The sequence below is a fragment of the Marmota monax genome, unplaced genomic scaffold, assembly GCF_021218885.2.
Source record: "Marmota monax isolate L192 unplaced genomic scaffold, Marmota_monax_Labrador192_F-V1.1 WCK01_AAM20220418_F8-fsc00072, whole genome shotgun sequence".
Taxonomy (NCBI): Eukaryota; Metazoa; Chordata; class Mammalia; order Rodentia; family Sciuridae; genus Marmota; species Marmota monax.
The window spans coordinates 9,868,767-9,893,234 of NW_026692356.1; the positions used below are offsets into that span (position 1 = coordinate 9,868,767).

Genomic DNA, 24,468 nt, shown 5'->3' on the forward strand with positions numbered 1-24,468 from the left:
CTCTTAGCAATTCTTTCTGGCATATTTGTTGACAACTTCAAGAACTATTCTTCACAACACCTTCCTCCCCAGGCCATGGAGAAGTGTAAGGATGCAGGGTTGACAAAGTCCATTGGGGTGTCTAATTTTAACTGCCAGCATCTGGAGATGATCCTGAACAAACCAGGGCTCAAATACAAGCCTGTCTGCAACCAGGTGAGCACCCTCCAGCTTCTCTCCTTTTGTTCTTCCTGTGCTACTGACGGGCTTCCATTGGTCATCCTGTCCTGTGCGTGGTACCTTTGTGGACTAGAAGATTCTGCAGACAGAGCCTCTGTCTGTATGGGCTTACAGGATGCTCAGTTATGACTCTCCTTGACAATACCTTAGCGAAACACTGGGAACATCTTGGGAGAAGCTGTGTTTATGAAGTAAAGAGAGGTAAAGGTGAAGGGAGGTAGAAGTTATTTAGACTTGGAGTGGTGGGCTTAGCCTGAGCTATGAAGGATGACCAATGACAGTGTAGACAGAAGGCCTGTCGGGAGCACCATGTAGAGAAAGAAATGGCATGAAAACATGGAGTGGGGCAGTAACCAAGGACAACGGAAATAAACGCAGAGCAATGGAAAAGGTTTTTTCCTAGGGGGTTCAGATGTGCAATTTACACCATCTGGCTTAGAAGGAGCGGTTGTGGGGATACTATTAGTGGATGAAATCAACCCTGAGGGATTTTGAGCAGAACACAGACCTGACCCTGTGCCTGACCACATTTAGTTTCTCCTTCTTTCTTTCTGACATCAAATCAGCTATTTAAGCACATCTATTCTGTTCCTGGTCCTGTACTCTAAGTTATTGTTTTTAACAAATTCCAGTCATGGAGTATGGGTCTTTGATTGAAAAATATAGCTTAAAAAATTCATGAATTTGTTATATAATGATAGAACCTTGTGATCTCCAGATGTAAATGCTAAAAGCTAATGTGATTTTAATACTAACCTCACCCTTATTTTTTTTAACAATGCCCACTCTCAAGCCTTTAGAATGTTTGAAAGGATGACACAGAACGTCTGTGTCCAACTATATCCAAAATTGTTGATGTTTGCCACATTGTCATGTGTAGGTAGGTGATGAGGTTACAGCTGTACACATGCATGGAATATTTCGCTGAATGTCTTGATAATATGTCCTATGCACAAGTGTTCACTCCTACAGACCTCAGAAGACATCTGCTAGGAATAAAGATCCTCTCTGCCAGAGTCACCGTTGCATTATTAGATCTATGGAAGTTATCAATTATTCCCTGATACCATATAATATCTGGACCACCTTCACATTTCCCATGGCTTCCCCAAAATGTCTTGTATACTTTTTAAACCAGGATATCATTGTAGTTCACACATAATCCTTGTCAAGCTCTTTTCTTTTGTTCAAGCTCTTTTAACCTAGAATTACCACCAATTCTTTTTCCCCAGGATATCTGGACAGGATTTGACAAATATTTCAGATTTGTTAGATTATGTTCTTGTAATGATAGTTTGTTTCTCTATTTCAAGTTTTATAAATTAGAAATTAGGTCCAAATGCTTTATTATACTGGTGTTAACCATTTTCGGCAAAAAACGGAGTCACCATCATGTTCAGCCCAGGAGGAAGCACGTAATGACAGATCACCCCACTGTGGGTGATACTAATTGTGATTTCTTGGCTCAGCTAGTGGTAGCCAGATTTTCTTTTTGATAAATGTGTGTCCCCCGCCTTGAATTAGTAAAGACCTATTGAGTGAAAATTATCAACAGAGGAAATCGTGTTCCATGACAGGTATGACCCACTAGTTGAGTATCTATTGATCATTTTTGTCTAAATTCATTTGTTATATAGGGGTTTGTGAACAATTATTTTCATTTTTAACTCTTATTTGTGCCTGACACTTTCTTGTACAAAATTTCAACATATCAAATCAGGATAAACTGCAGGGCTGGGGTTGTGGCTCAGTGGTAGAGCACTCGCCTAGCATGTGTGAGGCACTGGGTTCGATTCTCAGCATCACATATAAATAAATGAATAAAGTAAGGGTTCATCAACATGTGAAAAAAATAAATAAATTAGGATTTTTAAAAAATGTTTTTTTTTAAAAGATAAACTGCAACTTTTTCCTTTAAAATAGTGGAATCCTTAATAGCTTGCCTTTATTTACATTGTGTAGAGTTACTGTAATAATAAGCATCAGTAGGGGCAAGTATTTTTGTTCTCTCTATTACTATGGGCATTAACACCTTTATTTACAATATGTGTTAGAAATGATCCTATTTTGTTCATTATTGCTTTGGAGCAGAAATCTATTCAGCTTTCACTAGAGAGATCCCTATCCATGGTACTTTGTCTTTCAGACTTGCCCTCATGAATCTTTGACCAAATTTTTGTTTTTGGCGTGATTTGGTGTTCAAGGTTGGAAGAATTCTTTCCTATTCCAGATCTGGAATTATGCATGTCTCCTTACAGTTGAAAAGGGTATTTAGCACCCAAGATCTGGTCCACAAAGTTGTTTCTTCTTAGAAATGCCTCAAAAAGAAAAAAAAATTTCAGGGTATAGTATAGAAGTACTGAATTAATATTTAAAAAGCGTATTGCTACTTGATGTTAATTTTTTCACCTCAAATTTTATATTATAGTTTTTTAAAAAAATCAGTTTCTGTTACTTTGACAATTTGTTTTCATATTAACATTAGCATTTAGTAGAATCTGATACCCTCTGTCTTGTCCACCACAGGTAGAATGTCATCCTTTTCTCAACCAGAGAAAACTGCTGGACTTCTGCAAGTCAAAAGACATTGTTTTGGTTGCTTATGGTGCTGTGGGAAGTACCCGAGACAGATGGTAATAAGGACAAGAAGCTCACCTAAAACATCATCAGTGACGAAATATTTCTATTATTATATTTCTATTATAATGTTTTCTTCCTTCTTTTCTCCTTTTCTTTCTACCCCTCTCCCTTTCTTTCTGTACTGAGGATTGAACTCAAGGACTCTCTACCTCTGAGCTACATCCCAAGCCCTTTTATAAAATTTTGTTGAGATGGGGTCTTGTTAAATTGCTGAGGCTGACCTTAAATCTTGCAGTGCTCCTGCCTCAGCCTTCCAGGTTGCTGGGATCACAGGTGCATGCCGCCATGTTCAGTTTGTTTTGTAGGGTTACCCATGGAAGGGCTCAAGGACCGGGGAGAACTTGCATTTGTGAGTGGATCCCCTATGACACTGATGCTGCCAGTCCAGGGACTACATTTGAGGATCCCTGGTCTAGAGTGGTCTAAACAGAGCTTGGTCTATTTTGGAGCCTCCTAACAAAGTAAATACTCAGTCTCAGGACTCCGGTATCTCTGCCTTTTCTTCCAGGACTGACCAGAACACCCCTATTCTTTTGGATGATCCAGTTCTTGGTTCCTTGGCAAAAAAGCACAAGCGAACTCCAGCCTTGATTGCCCTCCGCTATCAGCTGCAGCGTGGGGTTGTGGTCCTGGTCAAGAGTTTCAATGAGAAGAGGATCAAAGAGAACATGCAGGTGTTGAGGGGCTCTGGGTTTCAGGGTTCCTATGCAGTATCCTTTGCATGTGTGCTTTTTAAACTCTCAACATATTTATGATGAGCTAGCTTCTCTGTTTTTGTTGATGCATGTGTGATATATTTCTACCATTTTCTTCATCCTGCCAGGGCAATAGGAAGACAACATGACTGGAGATTGTTAGGATTGGACAGAAAACGGAGGCTCGGGTTTCAATATTAAGTCAGCAGTGTTTTGTGCAATCCTGTGCAAATCACATTTTTTTTTTTAAATGAAGATGCTGAATTAGGTGATTTTCAATCTAAGTATAGAATTATGTCATCAGCAAATAGTGATAATTTGAGTTATTCTTTTCCTATTCGTATCCCTTTAATTTCTTTCATCTCTGTAATTGCTCTGGCTAGAGTTTCAAGGATGTTGAATAGAATTGGTGAAAGAGAGCATCCCTGTTTTGTTCTAGTTTTTAGAGGGAATGCTTTCATTTTTTTCTCCGTTTAGAATGATGTTGGCCTTGGGCTTAGCATAGATAGCTTTTACAATATTGACCTATGTTCCTATTATCTCTACTTTTTCTAGTATTTTGAACATGAAGGTGTGCTGTATTTTTAAATTTTTAAAAAAATTTTAATTTTTTATATATGACAATAGAATGCATTACAATTCATATTACACTTATAGAGCACATTTTTTTTATCTCTGGTTGTACACATCTTTTATGTCTTCACACATGTACTTAGGGTAATGATGACCATCACATTCCCACCACCTTTCCTACCCCTATGCCCCCTCTCTTCCCCTCCTCTTCTTTTCCCCTTTGCCCTGTCTAGAGTTCATTCAATCCTTCCACTCTACCCCCTGCAGAATATTATGAATCGGCATCCTTAAATCAGAGAAATCATTTGGCATTTGGTTTTTGGGATTGGCTAATTTCACTTAGCATTATATTCTCCATCTCTATCCATTTACCTGAAAATGCCATGATTTTATTCTGTTTTAATGCTGAATAATATTCCATTGTGTATATATCCCACATTTTCTTTATCTATTCATCTACTGAAGGGCATCTAGGTTGGTTTCATAGTTTAGCTATTGTGAATTGAGCTGCTATGAACATTGATGTAGCTGTGTCACTATAGTATGCTGATTTTTAAGTCTTTTGGTTCTATTCCCAGGAGTGGTATAGCTGGGTCAAATGGTGGTTCCATTCCCAGTTTTCCAAGGATTCTCCATATTTTGCATAGTGGTTGCACCAATTTGCAGTCCCACCAACAATTTATGAGTGTGCCCTTTCCCCCACATCCTCGCCAACACTTTTTGTTGTTTGTATTATTTTTTTATTTTTATTTATTTGTTTATTTTTAATTTTTTATTGTGGGTTGTTCAAAACATTACAAATTTCTTGACATATCATATTCCACACTTTGATTCAAGTGGGTTATGAACTCCCACCTTCACCCCATACACAGATTGCAGAATCACATCAGTTACACATCCATTGATTTACAAATTGCCATACTAGTGTCTGTTGTGCTACGCTGCCTTTCCCATCCTCCACCCTCCCCCCTCCCCACCTCTCCCCTCCCCTCCCCTCCTCTCTCTCTACCCCCTCCACTGTATAACCCTGAGGGTCTCCTTCCATAACCATGCAATTTCCCTTCTCTCTCCCTTTCCCTCCCACCTCTCATCCCTGTTTAATGTTAATCTTCTTCTCCTGCTCTTCGACCCTACTCTGTTCTTAGTTACTCTCCTTATATCAAAGAAGACATTTGGCATTTGTTTTTTAGGGATTGGCTAGCTTCACTTAGCATAATCTGCTCTAATGCCATCCATTTCCCTGTAAATTCTATGATTTTGTCATTTTTTAATGCAGAGTAATACTCCATTGTGTATAAATGCCACATTTTTTTTATCCATTCATCTATTGAAGGGCATCTAGGTTGGTTCCACAGTCTTGCTATTGTGAACTGTGCTGCTATGAACATCGATGTAGCAGTGTCCCTGTAGCATGCTCTTTTTAGGTCTTTAGGGAATAGACCGAGAAGGGGAATAGCTGGGTCAAATGGTGGCTCCATTCCCAGCTTTCCAAGAAATCTCCATACTGCTTTCCAAATTGGCTGCACCAATCTGCAGTCCCACCAGCAATGTACAAGTGTACCCTTTTCCCCACATCCTCGCCAGCACTTGTTGTTGTTTGACTTCCTAATGGCTGCCAATCTTACTGGAGTGAGATGGTATCTTAGGGTGGTTTTGATTTGCATTTCTCTGACAGCTAGAGATGTTGAGCATTTTTTCATGTACTTGTTGATTGACTGTATGTCCTCCTCTGAGAAGTGTCTGTTCAGGTCCTTGGCCCATTTGTTGATTGGGTTGTTTGTTCTCTTATTGTCTAATTTTTTGAGTTCTTTGTATACTCTGGATATTAGGGCTCTATCTGAAGTGTGAGGAGTAAAGATTTGTTCCCAGGGTGTAGGCTCCCTATTTACCTCTCTTATTGTTTCTTTTGCTGAGAAAAAACTTTTCAGTTTGCGTAAGTCCCATTTGTTGATTCTAGTTATTAACTTTTGTGCTATGGGTGTCCTATTGAGGAATTTGGAGCCCGACCCCACCGACTGTAGATCGTAGCCAACTTTTTCTTCTATCAGACGGCGTGTCACTGATTTGATATCAAGCTCCTTGATCCATTTTGAATTCACTTTTGTGCATGGCGAGAGAAAGGGATTCAGTTTCATTTTGTTGCATATGGATTTCCAGTTTTCCCAGCACCATTTGTTGAAGATGCTATCCTTCCTCCATTGCATGCTTTTAGCCCCTTTATCAAATATAAGATAGTTGTAGTTTTGTGGATTGGTTTCTGTGTCCTCTATTCTGTACCATTGGTCCACCCGCCTGTTTTGGTACCAGTACCATGCTGTTTTTGTTACTATTGCTCTGTAGTATAGTTTGAAGTCTGGTATCGCTATACCGCCTGATTCACACTTCTTGCTTAGCATTGTTTTTGCTATTCTGGGTCTTTTATTTTTCCATATGAATTTCATGATTGCTTTCTCTATTTCTACAAGAAATGCCGTTGGGATTTTGATTGGCATTGCATTAAACCTATAGAGAACTTTTGGTAATATCGCCATTTTGATGATGTTAGTTCTGCCTATCCATGAACAGGGTATATTTTTCCATCTTCTAAGATCTTCTTCTATTTCTCTCTTTAGGGTTCTGTAGTTTTCATTGTATAAGTCTTTCACCTCTTTTGTTAGGTTGATTCCCAAGTATTTTATTTTTTTTGAAGATATTGTGAATGGAGTGGTTGTCCTCATTTCCATTTCAGAGGATTTGTCGCTGATATACAGGAATGCCTTTGATTTATGCGTGTTGATTTTATATCCTGCCACTTTGCTGAATTCATTTATTAGCTCTAATAGTTTCTTTGTAGAGCCTTTTGGGTCTGCTAGGTATAGAATCATATCATCTGCAAATAGTGATAATTTAAGTTCTTCTTTTCCTATTTTTATGCCTTTAATTTCTTTCGTCTGTCTAATTGCTCTGGCCAGTGTTTCGAGAACTATGTTGAACAGAAGTGGTGAGAGAGGGCATCCCTGTCTTGTTCCAGATTTTAGAGGGAATGCCTTCAGTTTTTCTCCATTCAGAATGATGCTAGCCTGAGGCTTAGCATAGATTGCTTTTACAATATTGAGGTATGTTCCTGTTATCCCTAGTTTTTCTAGAGTTTTGAACATAAAGGGATGCTGTACTTTGTCGAATGCTTTTTCCGCATCTATCGAGATGATCATATGGTTCTTATTTTTAAGTCTATTGATGTGGTGAATAACATTTATTGATTTCCGTATATTGAACCAGCCTTGCATCCCAGGGATGAATCCTACTTGATCATGGTGTACAATTTTTTTGATATGTTTTTGTATCCGATTCGCCAGAATTTTATTGAGGATTTTTGCATCTAGGTTCATTAGAGATATTGGTCTGTAGTTTTCTTTCTTTGAAGTGTCTTTGTCTGGTTTCGGGATCAGGGTGATGTTGGCCTCATAGAATGAATTTGGAAGTTCTCCCTCCTTTTCTATTTCCTGAAGTAGCTTGAAAAGTATTGGTATTAGTTCTTCTTTAAAGGTTTTGTAAAATTCTGCTGTATACCCATCCGGACCTGGGCTTTTCTTAGTTGGTAGTCTTTTTATGGTTTCTTCTATCTCCTCAATTGATATTGGTCTGTTTACGTTTTCTATATCCTCCTGACTCAATCTGGGCAGATCATATGACTTAAGAAATTTATCTATGCCTTCACTATCTTCTAATTTATTGGAGTATAAGGATTCAAAATAGTTTTTGATTATCTTCTGTATTTCTGAAGTGTCTGTTGTGATATTGCCTTTTTCATCCCGTATGCTAGTAATTTGAGTTCTCTCTCTTCTTCTCTTCGCTAGCATGGCTAAGGGTCTGTCGATTTTGTTTATTTTTTCAAAGAACCAACTTTTAGTTTTGTCAATTTTTTCAATTGTTTCGATTTCATTAATTTCAGCTCTGATTTTCATTATTTCTTGCCTTCTACTTCTTTTGCTGTTGTTTTGCTCTTCTTTTTCTAGGATTTTGAGATGAAGTATGAGATCATTTATTTGTTGGTTTTTTCTTTTTTTAAGGAATGAACTCCAAGCAATGAATTTTCCTCTTAGAACTGCTTTCAATGTGTCCCATAGATTCCGATATGTTGTGTCTGTGTTTTCATTTATCTCTAAGAATTTTTTAATTTCCTTCTTGATGTCTTCTATAACCCATTGATCATTCAGTAACCTATTGTTCATTCTCCAATTGATGTATGCTTTTTCCTTCCTTCTTTTATCGTTGATTTTCAGTTTCATTCCATTATGATCAGATAAGATGCATGGTATTATCTCTACTCCTTTATATTGTCTAAGAGTTGCCCTGTGACATAATATATGATCTATTTTTGAGAAGGATCCATGTGCTGCTGAGAAAAAAGTGTAACTGCTTGATGTTGGGTGGTATACTCTATATGTGTCAATTAGGTCTAGGTTATTAATAGTGTTATTGAGTTCTATAGTTTCCTTATTCAACTTTTGTTTGGAAGATCTGTCCAGTGGCGAGAGAGGTGTGTTGAAGTCTCCCATGATTATGGTGTGGTGGTCTATTAGACTCTTGAACTTGAGAAGAGTTTGTTTGACGAACATAGCTGCACCATTGTTTGGGGCATAAATATTTATGATTGTTATGTCTTGTTGGTGTATGGTTCCCTTAAGCAGTATGTAGTGTCCCTCTTTATCTCTTTTGATTAACTTTGGCTTGAAATCTATTTTATTTGATATGAGTATGGACACGCCTGCTTGTTTCCGAAGTCCATATGAGTGATATGATTTTTCCCAACCTTTCACCTTCAGCCTATGTATGTCTTTTCCTATCAAATGCGTCTCCTGTAGGCAGCATATTGTTGGGTCTTGTTTTGTGATCCATTCTACTAGCCTGTGTCTCTTAATTGGTGAGTTTAAGCCATTAACATTTAGGGTTATTATTGAGATATGGGTTGTTCTTCCAGCCATATTTGTTTATTTCTGTTACTAAACATTGTTTGTTTTCCTCTTTAATTATTTCCCCCCCCCCCTTTACTGTCCTACCTCCCACTGTTGGTTTTCATTGTTATTTTCCATTTCCTCTTCCTGTAATGCTTTGGCGAGGATGTTTTGAAGAGATGGTTTTCTAGCTGCGAATTCTTTAAACTTTTGTTTATCGTGGAAGGTTTTAATTTCATCCTCCATCCTGAAGCTTAATTTCGCTGGATACACAATTCTTGGTTGGAACCCATTTTCTTTCAGTGTTTGAAATATGTTATTCCAGGATCTTCTAGCTTTCAGAGTCTGTGTTGAAAGATCAGCTGTTATCCTGATTGGCTTACCCCTAAATGTGATCTGCTTCCTTTCTCTTGTAGCTTTTAAAATTCTCTCCTTATTCTGTATGTTGGGCATCTTCATTATAATGTGTCTAGGTGTGGATCTCTTATGATTTTGCACATTCGGCGTCCTGTAGGCTTCTAGGATTTGGGATTCTGTCTCATTCTTCAAGTCTGGGAAGTTTTCTTGTATTATTTCATTGAATAGACTGCTCATTCCTTTGGTTTGGAGCTCTGTACCTTCCTGTATCCCAATGACTCTTAAGTTTGGTCTCTTAATGTTATCCCATATTTCTTGGATGTTCTCCTCATGGTTTCTTAACAGTCTTGCTGAGCTGTCTATGTTCTTTTCCAGTTGAAATACTTTGTCTTCATTGTCTGATGTTCTATCTTCTAAGTGTTCTACTCTGTTGGTAGTATTCTCCATTGAGTTTTTAAGTTGGTTTATTGCTTCCTGCATTTCTAGGATTTCTGATTGCTTGTTTTTTATAACCTCTATCTGCCTGTATAGTTGATCCTTTGCTTCCTGGATTTGTTTGCGTAATTCGTTGTCGAAGTGATCTTTCATTGTCTGATTTTGCTGTTTAATGTCTTCCTTGATACTCCAGATCATCTGAAGCATGTATATCCTGAATTCTTTATCTGACATTCCATCTGCTGCAGCTGTTACCTCTTCTAAAGTTGCGTTGACCTGCATTGCTTGTGGTCCTTTCTTTCCTTGTCTTTTCATACTGCTTGCGTATCTTTCCTGCAGGTGCGGGCGGCGGCTCTGCTCTCTCCTTATTCCAATTGGGGTGTCATGGCTACCACGCCGGCAGGTCACTGGGCCTGTTCTGGGAGCTGGCGGTGGCTCTGTTCTGCCCCTACTCCAATTGGGGTGAGGAGTGTACCACGCCGGCAGGCCACCGGGCCTGATCCGCCGGTCGGTTGCAGGTTTGCCTACCCTGCAGGCGCGGGCGGCAGCTCTACTCTGCCCCTACTCCAAATGGGGTGACGTGTCTATCGTACCGGCTAGCCACTGGTCCTGTCCCGCTGGTCGGTCGCAGATCTGCCCACCTTTCGGGCACGGGTGGAGGCTCTGCTCTGCCCCTACTCCAATTGGGGTGTCGTGACTACCCCACCTGGAGGACGCTGGGCCTGTTCCTGGCACGGGAGGCGACTCTGCTCTGTCACTACTCCAATTAGGGTGGTGTTTGTACCACGCCGGCAGGCTCCTGGGCCTGATCCGCCGGTCTGTTGTAGGTCTGCCTACCTTGGAGGCGCGGGCGGCGGATCTGCCCTGCCCCTCCTACCACGCCTGCGGACCCCTGGGCCTGATCTGCAGGTTGATCACTGGTCTGCTCACCCTGCGGGTACGGGTGGCGGTTCCGCTCCGCTCCCACTCCAATTGGGGTCACGTGACCACCACACCGGCAGGGCCTGATCCGGGTGTGGGAGAAGGATCTGCTCTGCCCCTACTCCAGTTGGGGTGACGTGTGTACCACACTGGCAGGCCACTGGGCCTGACCCGCCAAGCTGTCACAGGTCTGTTTACCTTGCAAGCGCGAAGGGCGGCTCTGCCCTGCCCCTCCTACCATGCCCATGTACCACTGGGTCGCGGGTCTGCCCACCTGGCGGGTGTGGGTGGCAGCTCCGCTCCGCCCCCTCTCCAATTGGGGTCACGCGGTCACCACGCTGGCGAGCCGCTGGGCCTGCTCCGGGCGCTGGCGGCGGCCCAGCTCCTCCCCTCTGGCTCGAGGACAAATTGAGGAGACTCGGGTGACTGTGCCTCACCCCCCCCTACCAGGAGACCAACTGCTTATGTCGCCGCTGGTATTGATGAAGATCTCTCCTCCGCTGCTTTCTGCTGACATCAGATCTCTGCCATGTTGGTATCCTATGCGAATGGCAGCATTTCGTTCCCCTTGCCGGGCAACCAAAGCAACGGGTGAGTCCTGACCGGCCCTCAGCAGTTTCCGTGGGCTCCTAGCCCCGGTCCAGGGAAGTTCCGGGAGCCGGAACTCGGCCGCTCCGTGCTCGGTGTAAGCTCCTATAAGTGTAAGCTCCAAGAAGCAGTGCCTGCGGGCTCAGTTCCGGGAGCCGGAATTCGGCTGCTTAGTGCTTGGTGTATGCTCTGATAGTCTGTATTATTTTTTTAAAATATTTATTTTTTTAGTTGTACACAATACTTTTATTTATTTATTTATTTTTATGTGGTGCTGAGGATTGAACCCAGGGCATCACACATGCTAGGCAAGCATTCTACCACTGAGCCACAACCCCAGCCCTATTTGTATTCTTAATAGCTGCCATTCTGACTGGGGTGAGATGAAATATTAGAGTAGTTTTGATTTTCATTTCTCTAATTGCTAGAGATGTTGAACATTTTTCATATATTTGTTGATTGATTGTATATCTTCTTCTGAGAAATGTCTGTTCAGGTCCTTGACCCATTTATTGGTTGGGTTTTTTTTTTTTTTTGGTGCTTAGCTTTTTGAATTCTTCATATATCCTAGAGATTAATTAGGGCTCTATCTGATGTGTGAGGGGTAAAGATTTGCTCCCAATATGTAGGCTCTCTATTCACCTCACAGATTGTTTCTTTTGCTTTGACTTGTTTTTTTTTTGTTTTTTAGTTTGAGTCCATCCCATTTATTGATTCTTGATTTTAACTCTTGCACCATAGGAGTTTTATTAAGGAAGTTGGGGCCTAATTCCATATGATGGAGATTAGGGCCTACCTTTTCTTCTATTAGACATAGGGTCTGTGGTTTTATTCCTAAGTCCTTGATCCATTTTGAGTTGAGTTTTGTGCATGGTGAGAGACAGGGGTTTAATTTCATTTTGTTATATAGGGATTTCCAGTTTTCCCAGCACCATTTGTCGAAGAGGCTGTCTTTTCTCCAGTGCATGTTTTTGGCACCTTTGTCTAATATAAGATAATTGTTATTTTGTGGGTTAGTCTCTGTGTCCTCTATTCTGTACCACTGGTCAATATCATGCTGTTTTTGTTATTATTGCTCTGTAGTATAGTTTAAGGTCTGGTATAGTGATGCTACCTGCTTCACTCTTCCTGTTAAGGATAGCTTTAGCTATTCTGGGTCTCTTTATTTTTCCAGATGAATTTCATGATTGCCTCTTCTATTTATATGAGGAATGCCATTGGGATTTTGATTTGAATTGCATTAAATCTGTATACTGCTTTTGGTAGTATAGTCAATTTGATAATATTAATTCTGCCTATCCAAGAGCAAGATAGATCTTTCCATCTTCTAAGGTCTTCTTTAATTTCTTTCATTAGGGTTCTTTAGTTTTTGTTGTAGAGGTCTTTTACCTTTTTCATTAAGTTGATTCCCAAGTATTTTATTTTTTATTTTGTAAATGGGGTAGTTTTCCTTATTTCCTTTTCAGAGGATTCATCACTGATGTACAGAAATGCATTTGATTTATGAATGTTGGTTTTATATCCTGATACTTTGCTGAATTCATTTACTAGTTCTAGAAGTTTTCTGGTGGAATATTTTGGGTTTTCTAGGTATAGAATCATATTGTCAGCAAATAGTGCTAATTTGAGTTCTTTTTTACCTATCTGTACTCCTTTAATTTCTTTCATCTGTGTAATGGCTCTGGTCCGTGTTTCAGGAATTATGTTAAATAGAAGTGGTGAAAGAGGGCATCCCTGTCTTGTTCCAGTTTTTAGAGGGAACACTTTCAACTTTTCTCCAATTAGAATAATGTTGGCCTTGGGCTTAGCTTAGATAGCTTTTACAATATTGAGCTATGTTCCTATTATCTCTAGTTTTTCTAGTGTTTTGAGCATGCAGTTGTGCTGTATTTTGTCAAATGCTTTTTATGCATCTATTGAGATGATCATGTGATTCTTATCTTTCAGTCTATTGATGTGATGAATTACATTTATTGATGTCTGTATGTTGAACCAACCCTGCATCCCTGGGATGAACCCCACTTGATTGTGGTCCACTATATTTTTAATATGTTTTTGTATTTGATTTGCCAGAACTTTTTTGAGAAGTTTTGCATTTAAGTTCAACAGGGATTTTGGTCTGAAGTTTTCTTTTCTTTATGTGACTTTGTCCAGTTTTGCTCTCACAGTGATACTAGACTTATAGAATGAGTTTGGAAAGGTTCCCTCTTTTACTATTTCATGGAATAATTTGAGGAGTATTGGTATTAGTTCTTTGAAAATCTTGTAGAATGTGGTTGTGAATCAGTCTGTTCCTGGGCTTTTCTTGGTTGGTAGGCTTTTGATTGCATCCTCTATTTCATTGCTAGAATTGATCTGTTTAAATTGCATATATCCTCCTGATTCAGTTTGGGTAGATCATATGACTCTAGAAATTTGTTGATGTCTTCAAGATTTTCTATTTTATTGGAGTATAAGTTTTCCAAATAATTTTTATTTATTATCTTCTTTATTTCAGTAGTGTCAGTGTAATATTTCCTTTTTTATTATGAATTTAGTAATTTGAGTTTTTTCTCTCTTTCTCTTTATTAACATGGCTGATGGTTTATCAATTTTATTATTTTTTCATAGAACCAACTTTTTGTTTTGCCAATTTTTTGAATGGTTTCTTTTGTTTTAATTTTATTAATTTCAACTCTGTTTTTAAATATTGTCTCTATTCTAATATTTTTGGTGTTGATTTGTTCTTATTTTTTCCCTAGGGCTTTGAGATGTAATATTAGCTCATTCATTCATTGATTTTCTGTTCTTTTAATGAATGAGCTCAATGCAATGAACTTTCCTCTCAGTACTACCTTCATAGTGTCCCAAAGGTTTTGATATGTTGTATCAGTGTTCTCATTTACCTTTAAGTATTTTTTTTAAAATTTCATCTCCGATTTCTTCTGCTATCCATTCATCATTCAATAGCATATTTTTTTAGTCTCCTGGTGTTGAAGTAGCTTTAATTTTTAGTTTATCATTGAATTGTAATTTCATTCCATTATGATCTGATAAAATGCAGGGTAGTGTCTCTATTCTTTTGTATTTACTAAGAATTGCTTTGTGGAATAATATATGGTTTGTTGTAGAGAAGGATGCATGTGCTGATGAAAAAAAAGTGTATTCACGTGTTGATGGATGGAATATTCTATATATGTCTGTTAAGTCTAAATTATTGATTGAATTTTTAGTTCTATATCTTTACTTAGTTTTTGTTTGGAAGATCTATTAAGTGGTGGGAGAGGAAAGTTAAAGTCACCCAATATTATTGTTCTGTGATCTATTTGATTCTTCAAATTGTGAAGAATTTGTTTGATGTATGTAGATGCTCCGTTGTTTGGGCCATAGATATTTACAATTATTATGCCTTGTTGATGTATAGTTCCCTTCAGCAGTATGAAATGTCTTTCTTTGTCCCTTCTGATTAATTTTGGCTTGAAGTCCACTTATCTGATTTGAAGATGGAAATCCATCTTGTTTACGTGATTCACATGAGTGATATGGTTTTTCCCATCCTTCAGTCTGTGGTTGTTTTTCCTAGGAGGTGAGTCTCTTGCAGACAGAGTATTGTTGGGTCTTTATTTTTTTAATCCTATCTTCCAGTCTATGTCTTAATAACAGAAAATCAATGATTTTGATTTTCTTCTAATAAGTTTTTCTTCTAATTTTGAAAATTTCCCAGTATACAGGAAAATTTAAAGAGTAATCTAATGAACATCTCTTACCTATATTTTTGACATCTCCATCCCATTTTAGAGTATTCCTATAGATTTATGGATCCATTAGTTTCAACATGCTAGCATCTTTCTTTCTTTCTTTCTTTCTTTCTTTCTTTCTTTCTTTCTTTCTTTCTTTCTTTCTTTCTTTCTATGAGGATTGAACCCAGTGGCACTTAGCCACTGAGCCACATCTCCATTCTTTCTCATATTTTAATTTGAGACAGAGTCTGACTAAGATGCTTAGGGCCTTGCTAAGTTACTGAGGCTGACACTGAACTTGCAAATCCTCCTGTATCACTGGGATTACAGGTGTGCACCACTATGCCTGGCAGTGATCATCTTTTTTTTTTGTCTTAACTAACACTAATTTAGACAATGAGATATTTTCAATACAGCTTTGATACTATTTGATGATGATAACATCATTTGTTTTGGACAATTTAAGACTTCAATTATAGGAAAAATCTTTTTATTCTGATTATTAATAGGATATAGAAATCCAGACACAAATCTTACTAAATCATATTGTTCAGAACTTAATGTAATCTTCTTTTAAGATATTTCATCTGTAGTATAAAGTGATTTCAATGTATTATATAAAGACTTGGATTTCTCTTTTTCACATGGTGTTCTTTAACAGCTGAAGTGTTTTTATTGATATCTTTAATAACTTTTTGAAACTTCTCATTAATTGTATTTATTTATTTAGCTGTGTTCATGGTCAAACCCAGGACACTGTGCATCAAGGACAAGTGCTTGCCTAGCAAACAACCTCCCCAGACCTTCTCATCTGTTCTAAAAATTGCCTCTGCACCATTCAGTTGGAGTAATTTATATTTCTCAGATTGACAATGTGCAATATAACAATAATGAAAATCTACTTCTATGATAGGTTTTTGAATTTCAATTGACTCCAGAAGACATGAAAATCTTAGATGACCTCAATAGGAATGTTCGATACTACCCTGTTGTGGATGTGTAAGTAATTTTCATAAATATAGTGCCTCAATTTATTTCTGGGGATGAATATAACATCATTGTTGAAAGCTACCTCAATACATGGAGGACAGAGGCCAGTTTGAGTCAGGGATGAGACAGGAGCTTTTATGAGTTCTTGTCTCAGATTCTTGCCAGAGCTCTGTTCTGTGAGTGGAACCAGAGTCAGCATGGACTTCCACACATGCACCTGGGCACTTCTCATTCCATGGAATGATCCAGATAAACCAATATCATTGCTGAATGTACACCTGAAAGTAGGTCTCTCTATCCTATGAGTTTGTAGTGGATATACACTTTTGTTATCACCAATATAATGTTATTAAGTATTTTTAAAACAAGTTTTCTATATCTTCTCCCTTATCTCTTAATTTCTTATCAGGTTAAGGGCATCTCCATCAACCCTGTGGTTAGAAGCTCTCATCTCCTCCATATAAAATTGTTCATTAGATTCTTTCAATTTAATGACTTTGATAGTTTCAAGTCCCTCTCTTCCTTTTTGCTGCACATTTGCTCAGACACAGAAACTGCTTTTGTCTACAGAATAACTGTCATTAATGGATAAATAGAAACAGTGGGCTTTGATTTTCCTGAAATACAGAAATCTCAATGCAGAGGATAAAGAAGTGTTAGAGAATAGAGACTGAAACTGAAGGACAGCATGGGGTGAAGCCTTAGTAAAGGGAATATATAGCCAACAAATGATCTTTACCCTTCCTTCATACTCTGAGGTTACAAAATCTGAGAAAGAAAATATATTATGAAGGTAAGCAGGAGAACAGATTCCTCTTGCCTGTGAGAATTTAATTCATATTAGAAACAAATGTGATACTGTATGAAAGAGATTAGCATAATATAAAATTGTATGTGCTCAAAAATTTGTAGATATGTCATTACTAATATTTTTATTAGTACAGAGAAAGATGATGAGTTATGTAGAGATCAGAGATTGAGGGAGTGGCAAGCAATGAATAATTATTGCTACCTAAGCATTATAATAAATAATGATTTTTATATTTTATCTTCTTTGTAAAATTTACACTTCCCCAAATTATATGGTAAACTCTTAGGATTTGGAACTCTATGTTATAAATGAAATTCTTTTCATTTATGAATTTAACAGAACATGCTGAGTGTGATGGGCAATAAGTAAATAATTAATGAATTAGCACAATGGAAGTGAAGTTGCAGGCAGTAATTTACACAGCCTGAAATAATTTTCTCAGTGTTGACCAATGTCTGCACTTGTCCTTGTTCAGCAAGGAAGAATCAATTTTCTTTGAGAAAATTGAGAACTGGAAGTTTCATTGAGAACTGAAGGAAATAAGATGGGATGAGAAACTACTTTCCTGTTCTGACAGATGTGAATGGGGATAAAAATATGTTTAGATTTTTGCCTTGGTGTATTCTCTGTATTAAATTCCAGGTGAGAAAATAGAATTTGAACAATTTAATTATGATTTCCAGAAAATACTTAATATAATGTCATGCTCATGAAATTAAGAAAGGCATAGCTTATAACCTTGCTCTAAGGAAACAAAATTATCAAACATGACCTAATGGATGCTTTTGGAAATCTCTTTACCATTCTAGAAATGGAGTCACTGAGCTGATATTATGCACATTTTTTTTTCTCATTGTAGATTTTACGGACATCCCAATTATCCATATTTTGATGAATGTTGACATGGAGGCCTTTGTCATCACTTTGACTTTAACCCCTGCTAATCAATATTGATGTGGGAGACATCTCTGGTGGTTGGACACATCATTTCTAATCCATGCTGTTTGTCAAATTCACGTTCACTGGAACTCTGCTCACATATCAGGAAGAAAAGGGGCTAAATTTTTGTTGCCTTTAAAAAATAATATAAAGTTATTTTCCTATTTAATACTAAAACCTCATCCAGCAGCAAATCTAGGTGAAATGTGGAGAGAAAGGGGGCTGGAGGGAGAAGGAAATCCGAGCAATGCACATGTAATTAATGACTTAGCATAATTTGAATATGTAAACTTATATGGGGGTTGAAAGAATGGGAAGAGGAAATAATAGACACCTATGATGGAACTCTTGAAACTGGAGTCTGAATAGAGGCATGGGAAAGAAAGGAAAGAGTCACAGAATTACTTAGTGTGCAATGTGTTTTAAGTAGTTGTTTTAATCAGCATTTTTGTTTTTACTGTTCTAACCAAAAGACCTGACAGGAATAATTTTAAGGAGGAAGAGTTTATTTTGGGGGTTCATGGTTTCAGAGGTCTGGGTCCACAGACAGCTGGCTCTATTCCTTGGGAGTAAAGGTGAGGCAGAACATCATGGCGGAAAACTGCATAGAGGAAAGTGGCTCAGAACAGCATACTAGGAAGTAAAGAGAGGGAGAGAGACAGAGAAAATATATACCCCAAAGGCATGGCCTAATGACCCAACTCATCCAGCCATACCCACCTGCCTGCAGTTATCATCAGTTAATACCTATCAGGGGATTAATGCACTGATTAGGTTAAGGTGCTCACAATCCCATCATTTCACCTCTAAACTTTCTTGCATTGTTCACACATCAGCTTTTGGGGGATACCACATATCTAAACCATAATGGTAGTAAAAATGGGAGTGGTCACCAGAAGTGTGTCCTAGGCATGAGTACAATCCTGTGGGGGCTGAGAGGGACAACAGCCTTGAAAGAACAACATTTTTTATAGATGTAGTTTTCTCCTTCCTTTCTGAGATGAAAGTTTATAGATTCAAGTATCTAGGGCCTGTTGATACAATTATTTCTATCAGGATGATTAGGAAAATCAGGCCTGGCTGTCTCAGAATAATCACATAGCTAGTGTGATACACTAAATCATGGTCCTTAATTATCCCATGCCCAAATCCCTGGAACCTGAGGATATGTTACCTCTTAGTATGTTATTCTTCTGTGACTGCACAATTACCCCTGGATTATTTATCCATAAAAAACATCTGAAATACAAAAGATGTAAGGTAAAGTTTTGTAGGAAGAATGAAAGAATGAGTGACACAATCAACTAATATAAATGCTCTAATTTGCTTTAATGATTAGGAAATTAAACAAGTTAAATAGGTGCATATTTTTAGAACAAGCAAAGTATACTGGAATCATTGAATAAATAATTATGTTAATAAAAGAAAGACATACAATCTATATGGTGATGATGACTTTAAGTTTATAAATAAATAAAACACACACAACAACCCATACGTTTGCTTAGAAAAGTCATCAGAGAAAATGCACAATTGTTTTTTATTTTCTAAACTTTTGGAATTTGTGAGGATTATTTTCATTTTCAAAAAAACCAAACAACCTTATTGTAAAGCATTTGTTTTATTTTAATATGAGAAAAAGCAAGGAAAATAACCAGAAATAGTGGACCCTGCTTCCAAACCACCTCTACCAAATTCAGAAATCCTCGCCATCCTGCCTAAAAGGAGGAAACTCTGGTAACAATGTCAATATCTCAAGGTCAATATTCTTCAGAATATGAAAAATAAAGATAGGTGATGAATAGCACTGAAAGAGGAGAAGGGGTATTAATTACATCATACTCTGAACCCATAAAAGAGAGGGTTTATGGGATGATCCTCTTGGGATATATTAAAATCTCTGAATTTATACCCAAGTCCCTACTCTTAGCCCAGCATACATACACCCAAGCTCCCTCTTTATGCACAGACTGCACATTAATGCCCAGTTCCCACATCGCGTGGATATAAACTCCAAGGTGAGGTAGAGTTTGATGCAGACTGAATGTTCTAAGGGGAATGAGAAGTGTCACCAAAATGCTATGGTCAATGGAGCCTTAGGCACAGCTCTTATACTTAGTTCATGTGCCTAGTGTCAATGAGGACTGTGTGGCTCTTTCCCACAATTCACTCAGCAACATGCTGAGCACCCTATTTTTCTCTGCCTGTCCACAGTATTTTCTCCAAGGTTCAGCTGTGAAACCTCCAGCCTCCTGAGTTTACTGAGGAAATCACTGGCTCATACACGGGGCTTTGGCACAACCAGTGTGGGCTCTTACAGTTGGCAAGGATTCAAAGTTTCCCCAGTGTATTTCCCATTGGGTTGAACAACAAACAGATCTCAGAGATTTGAGGAATGTTTAGCCCTACAGGAGAGGGAGGAGAAGACGGGCATGGAGAAGGAGAGAAGGGTGGAAATAGAAAAGCAGGAATGAGAAGAGGGTGGAGAAAAAAAGAGAGTGCATCCTTTAGTCCTAAGAAATAGCCATTCATCTGCCTTAAGAAAATAATTACTTCTATTTTTGCTTCACTCATTTGCCCTAAAAGAGATTTGTCCATTTGCAGAGAACTGCAAATATGAGCTCAGCAAAATTATCAATAAATTTTTGATAATGATCTGTTAGCCAGGTGTAATGGTGTGTGCCTAGAATTGCAGCTAATCAGGAGGCTAGGACAGGAGAATTGGCAAGTTCAAGGCCAGTCTGGGCAATGTAGTGAGACTCAGTCACAAAATAAAATCCTTAAAAAGTGGGGAGGATACTGGAGATGCAAATATGTGGCAGAGTGCTCCTGGGTTTGATGCTCAATACTACCAATAAAATAAAATAAAAAAAGAAAGAAAAGAAAATTGTGTGCTGGCTTCAACATTTTTCCCTAGGAGATATACTGTTTTGAATTCTCTAGGATGAGTGTACCACATATACAAGAAAAAGCATACACTTGAACCTCACTGAGAAGGCTGTTAGGAATAGGGGTGCTGAGGGGTGACATGGGTCAAGGATTAGAACTGGAATGCTTTAGAAAACAGGGGAATTGGGGGAAGCAGAGAAAGGACTAATACCTTTCTGCAGGGGAGATGAAACACTGCTTTACCCTGGATGTAAAATTGGGCAAAAAATAAAACCAGAGGTGTTTAAGGGAATCCATGTGGAGTTTTAATTATGATATTTGATGGAATTCATAACCCATGGAATTTCAAGTCAAATCTAACTCCTATACTCTTGATTCATGGAATGAGTGATATCTAAGAAACTGCCCTGATGTGGCTTCTCCATGAGTGAGGTGAAAACTGGGTCCATTTTTAACATGACTTCTTTTTCTGTGTTATTATTTTTTTTTTAATGCTAGTTGGTACTGTATTAGCTCCTAGAATCCATTGGGCACATGCTCTGGGGAGGGGGTGACTCAGCAGATTTAACAGACTGTGCATGTTCCTGGACTGTGTCAATATACAAGGGTGGAGATTGTAAGAAGGAAATCATTAACTCTGAAAAATGTTTGATTAGATTATAGCAAGTTTAAATTGAAAAAAAAAAAAAACTATCTCAATGAGTTTAAACCTGAAAGAAATGTATCACTACCAAGACAAGAAGCCCAAAAGAAGGGGAAGCTCTAGATTCATCCACTGAGGGTCCAGATGTCCTCTCATCTTTTCCTGGGTCTTTCTTCTTCTTCTTCCTTTTTAAACTACTCTCACTCTCAGGCTGGGTAAGGACAACCTCAGCAATTTCCGACCCTACAATACAACACGATATATCAACTCCAAGAACAGGGGGCTATTTTTAAGAAAATTATTCTTCTTAGAATGAGAGAAAACTTCCCTAGACCCTCAGAACAAATAATTTCACATGGCATTGATTAGGAATAAGTCACAATTAAGTCCTCCCACAATGACCCCATGCCAAGAGCAATGGAATTAACCGAGTGACCTAACCAATCAAGTGGAGTACAATAGACAGTGGGGGGTGGGGGTGGAGAACCTTTCTTCATATGAGTTTCCAGAGTCACTGGGATTCCAGGCCTGTGCCACCATGCCTGGAATGTCACCTTTGGATGAAGTGGTACATGTAAATAAAAGTGAAAAGTTTGCTCTGGAGCAGACATATTGGTGCTATATGGTTGGTAAAAGGACAGGCCAAGAGGAGAAAGTGACAGGAAGCCACACCCAGTAGCAAATCCGTACAAGAGATGTTGAGAGAGGGGGTGGGCTTTAATCAATGTTCATGTAACTGATGATTCAATCTAATTTTAATATGGAAACTTCTATGTGGGACGAATGAATGGGAAGAGGAAACACAAGACACCTGTGATGGCCACACTTGATGAACAGGGACCTTGATGAGTGCTGGTTTGGGAGAAACCAGAGTCACAGGATTGCTTCACATACAACACGGTAAACTCACAATTTCCCAAATGAAGCCGTATAAATAATAAACATGGAAGAAGTCACTGTAAGTGTGTCCTAGTCATGAGTACAACCCCTTGGGAGGTGAGAGTCAGTAACCTGGACAGTGTGAGCTATCTGCATGAAGAAAGAAAGGTGATGTCAACGGAGCCTAGGTAGAAATTCAAACTGAGAGAAGAAAGGATTATAACAAGAAGTGGAAAATAAAATAGGGTCAAGGTGACACGTATTTTGAGGGAACATATGTTTATAGAGATGTGGTTTCCTTCTTCATATCTGAGATGAAAGTCTAGAGTTTCAAATATCTAGGGCCTGTTGATACAACTACTCCTATCAGAAAGACTGGGAAACTAAGGTGTGGATGCCCAGACTAAGCATATAGCCAGATAATAGGTTACATCATGGTCCCCAATTATTTCATTTGCAAATCCCTGGAACCTGAGACCATGTTACATGACATGGCATAAGAAACTTCTCAGAAGGGATTAATTTAGGGACTATGACAGCTAAGATTTTCCTGGATCCTCTGAGCAAACCGAATGTAATTATAGTCTTCTAAGAATTGAGACAAAGATGTCACAGGCAAGGAGGGAACCCTTCCAAACTCATTGTATGAATATAGCATCATCTGATTAAGAATCAGATGAAGATACATCAAAGAACAAAAATTTTGGACCAATATCCCTGATGAGCATAGATGCAAAAATTCTTAATAAAATACTGGAAAATTGCATATATAGAAGATAATGTAATGGGGTTCATTTCAGAGATACATGAATGGTTCAACATAAGGAAATCAAGAAATGTAATCCATCACATCAATAGAATTAAAGACAAGAATCACCTGATTGTCTCAATAATGCAGAAAAAGCACTTGACAAAATACATCATTTATTCATGCTCAAAACACTAGAAAAATTAAGGATAGCAGGAACATATCGCAACATTGTAAAATCTACATATGCTAAACCCAAGGCCTAAATCATTCTAAATGGAGAAAAATTGAATGTAGTCCCTCTAGAGACTGGGTCAAGACAGGGATGCTCTCTTTTACCACTCCTATTCAACATTGTCCTTGAAATTCTAGATAGAACAATTAGACAAAAGAAAGAAATTAAAGAGATACAAACAAGAAAAGCTCAAACTATCCCGTTTTGAAAATGATATGTTTCTATATTTAGAAGACGACCCCCCCCCAAATCTCTTCTAGAAAGCCTATAGAACTCAAAAAAAATTCAGCAAAGTAGCAGGATATAAAATTAATTCCCATATTCATTTGTGTTCCTATACACCAATGATGAACCAGTTCAAAAGAAATAAGGAAAACTCTTTGAATCACATTAACATCAAAAAATAAAATATTTGGGAATTATCTAACAAATGGGGTGAAATACCTCTACAATAAAAAAGTACAGAACACTAAAGAAAGAAATTGAAGAAAACTTTAGAAGATGGAAAGATCTCCCATGATCTTGGATAGGCAGAATTAAAATTGTCAAAATGGCCATATTACAGATATAATGTAATTTCTATTAAAATTCCAGTGATATTCTTCATTGAAGTAGAAAAATCAGTCATGAAATTCATTTGGGAAAATAAGAGGCCCAGAATAGCCAAAGCAATTCTTATCAAGAAAAGTGAAGCAGGAGGCATCACAATACCAGACTTTAAATTTTACTACAGAGTTGTAGTAACAAAAATGGCATGGTATTGGCACCAAAACATATATGAAGACCAATCATACAGAATAGAAGACTCAGAGACATACCCACATGAATTCAGTTATCTCATACTAGCAAAGGCACCATAAACATACAATGGAGAAAAGATAGCTTCTTAAACGAATGGTAATGGAAAAACTGGAAATTCATATGTTGGAGAATAAAAATGCACCCCAATCTCTCACCCTGCACAAAATTCAACTCAACGTGCATCAAGGACCTAGACATTAGACCAGAGGCCCTGCACCTACTAGAAGAAAAAGTAGATCCAAATCTCCACCATGTTGGCTTCAGAACTGACTCCCTCAATAAGACTCCTGAAGCACAGGAAGTAAAATTACAAATCAATAAATGAGATGGTATCAACCAAAAGACTTCTTCATAACAAAAGAAACAATCATAAATGTGAAGAGAAATCCTACAGAATGGGAGAAAATCTTTACCACCTGTACCTCAAATAGAGTATTACTCTCCAGGATACA

The 24,468-nt window shown here is 38.1% G+C and overlaps 1 protein-coding gene across 1 annotated transcript in view; it reads left to right on the forward strand.

The window, feature by feature from the left end:
- The window catches only part of LOC124091357 (aldo-keto reductase family 1 member C1), a 30,665-nt gene extending 11,403 nt beyond the window's left edge, over window positions 1-19,262 (forward strand). Inside the window, exons 5-9 of the mRNA XM_046442412.2 lie at window positions 73-195; window positions 2,746-2,852; window positions 3,368-3,533; window positions 15,995-16,080; window positions 17,742-19,262. Of these exons, the coding sequence (XP_046298368.1) occupies window positions 73-195; window positions 2,746-2,852; window positions 3,368-3,533; window positions 15,995-16,080; window positions 17,742-17,784 (525 nt within the window). The 3' untranslated portion in view covers window positions 17,785-19,262. The remainder of the gene's footprint in view (window positions 1-72; window positions 196-2,745; window positions 2,853-3,367; window positions 3,534-15,994; window positions 16,081-17,741) is intronic.
- Window positions 19,263-24,468: the final 5,206 nt, after the last annotated feature.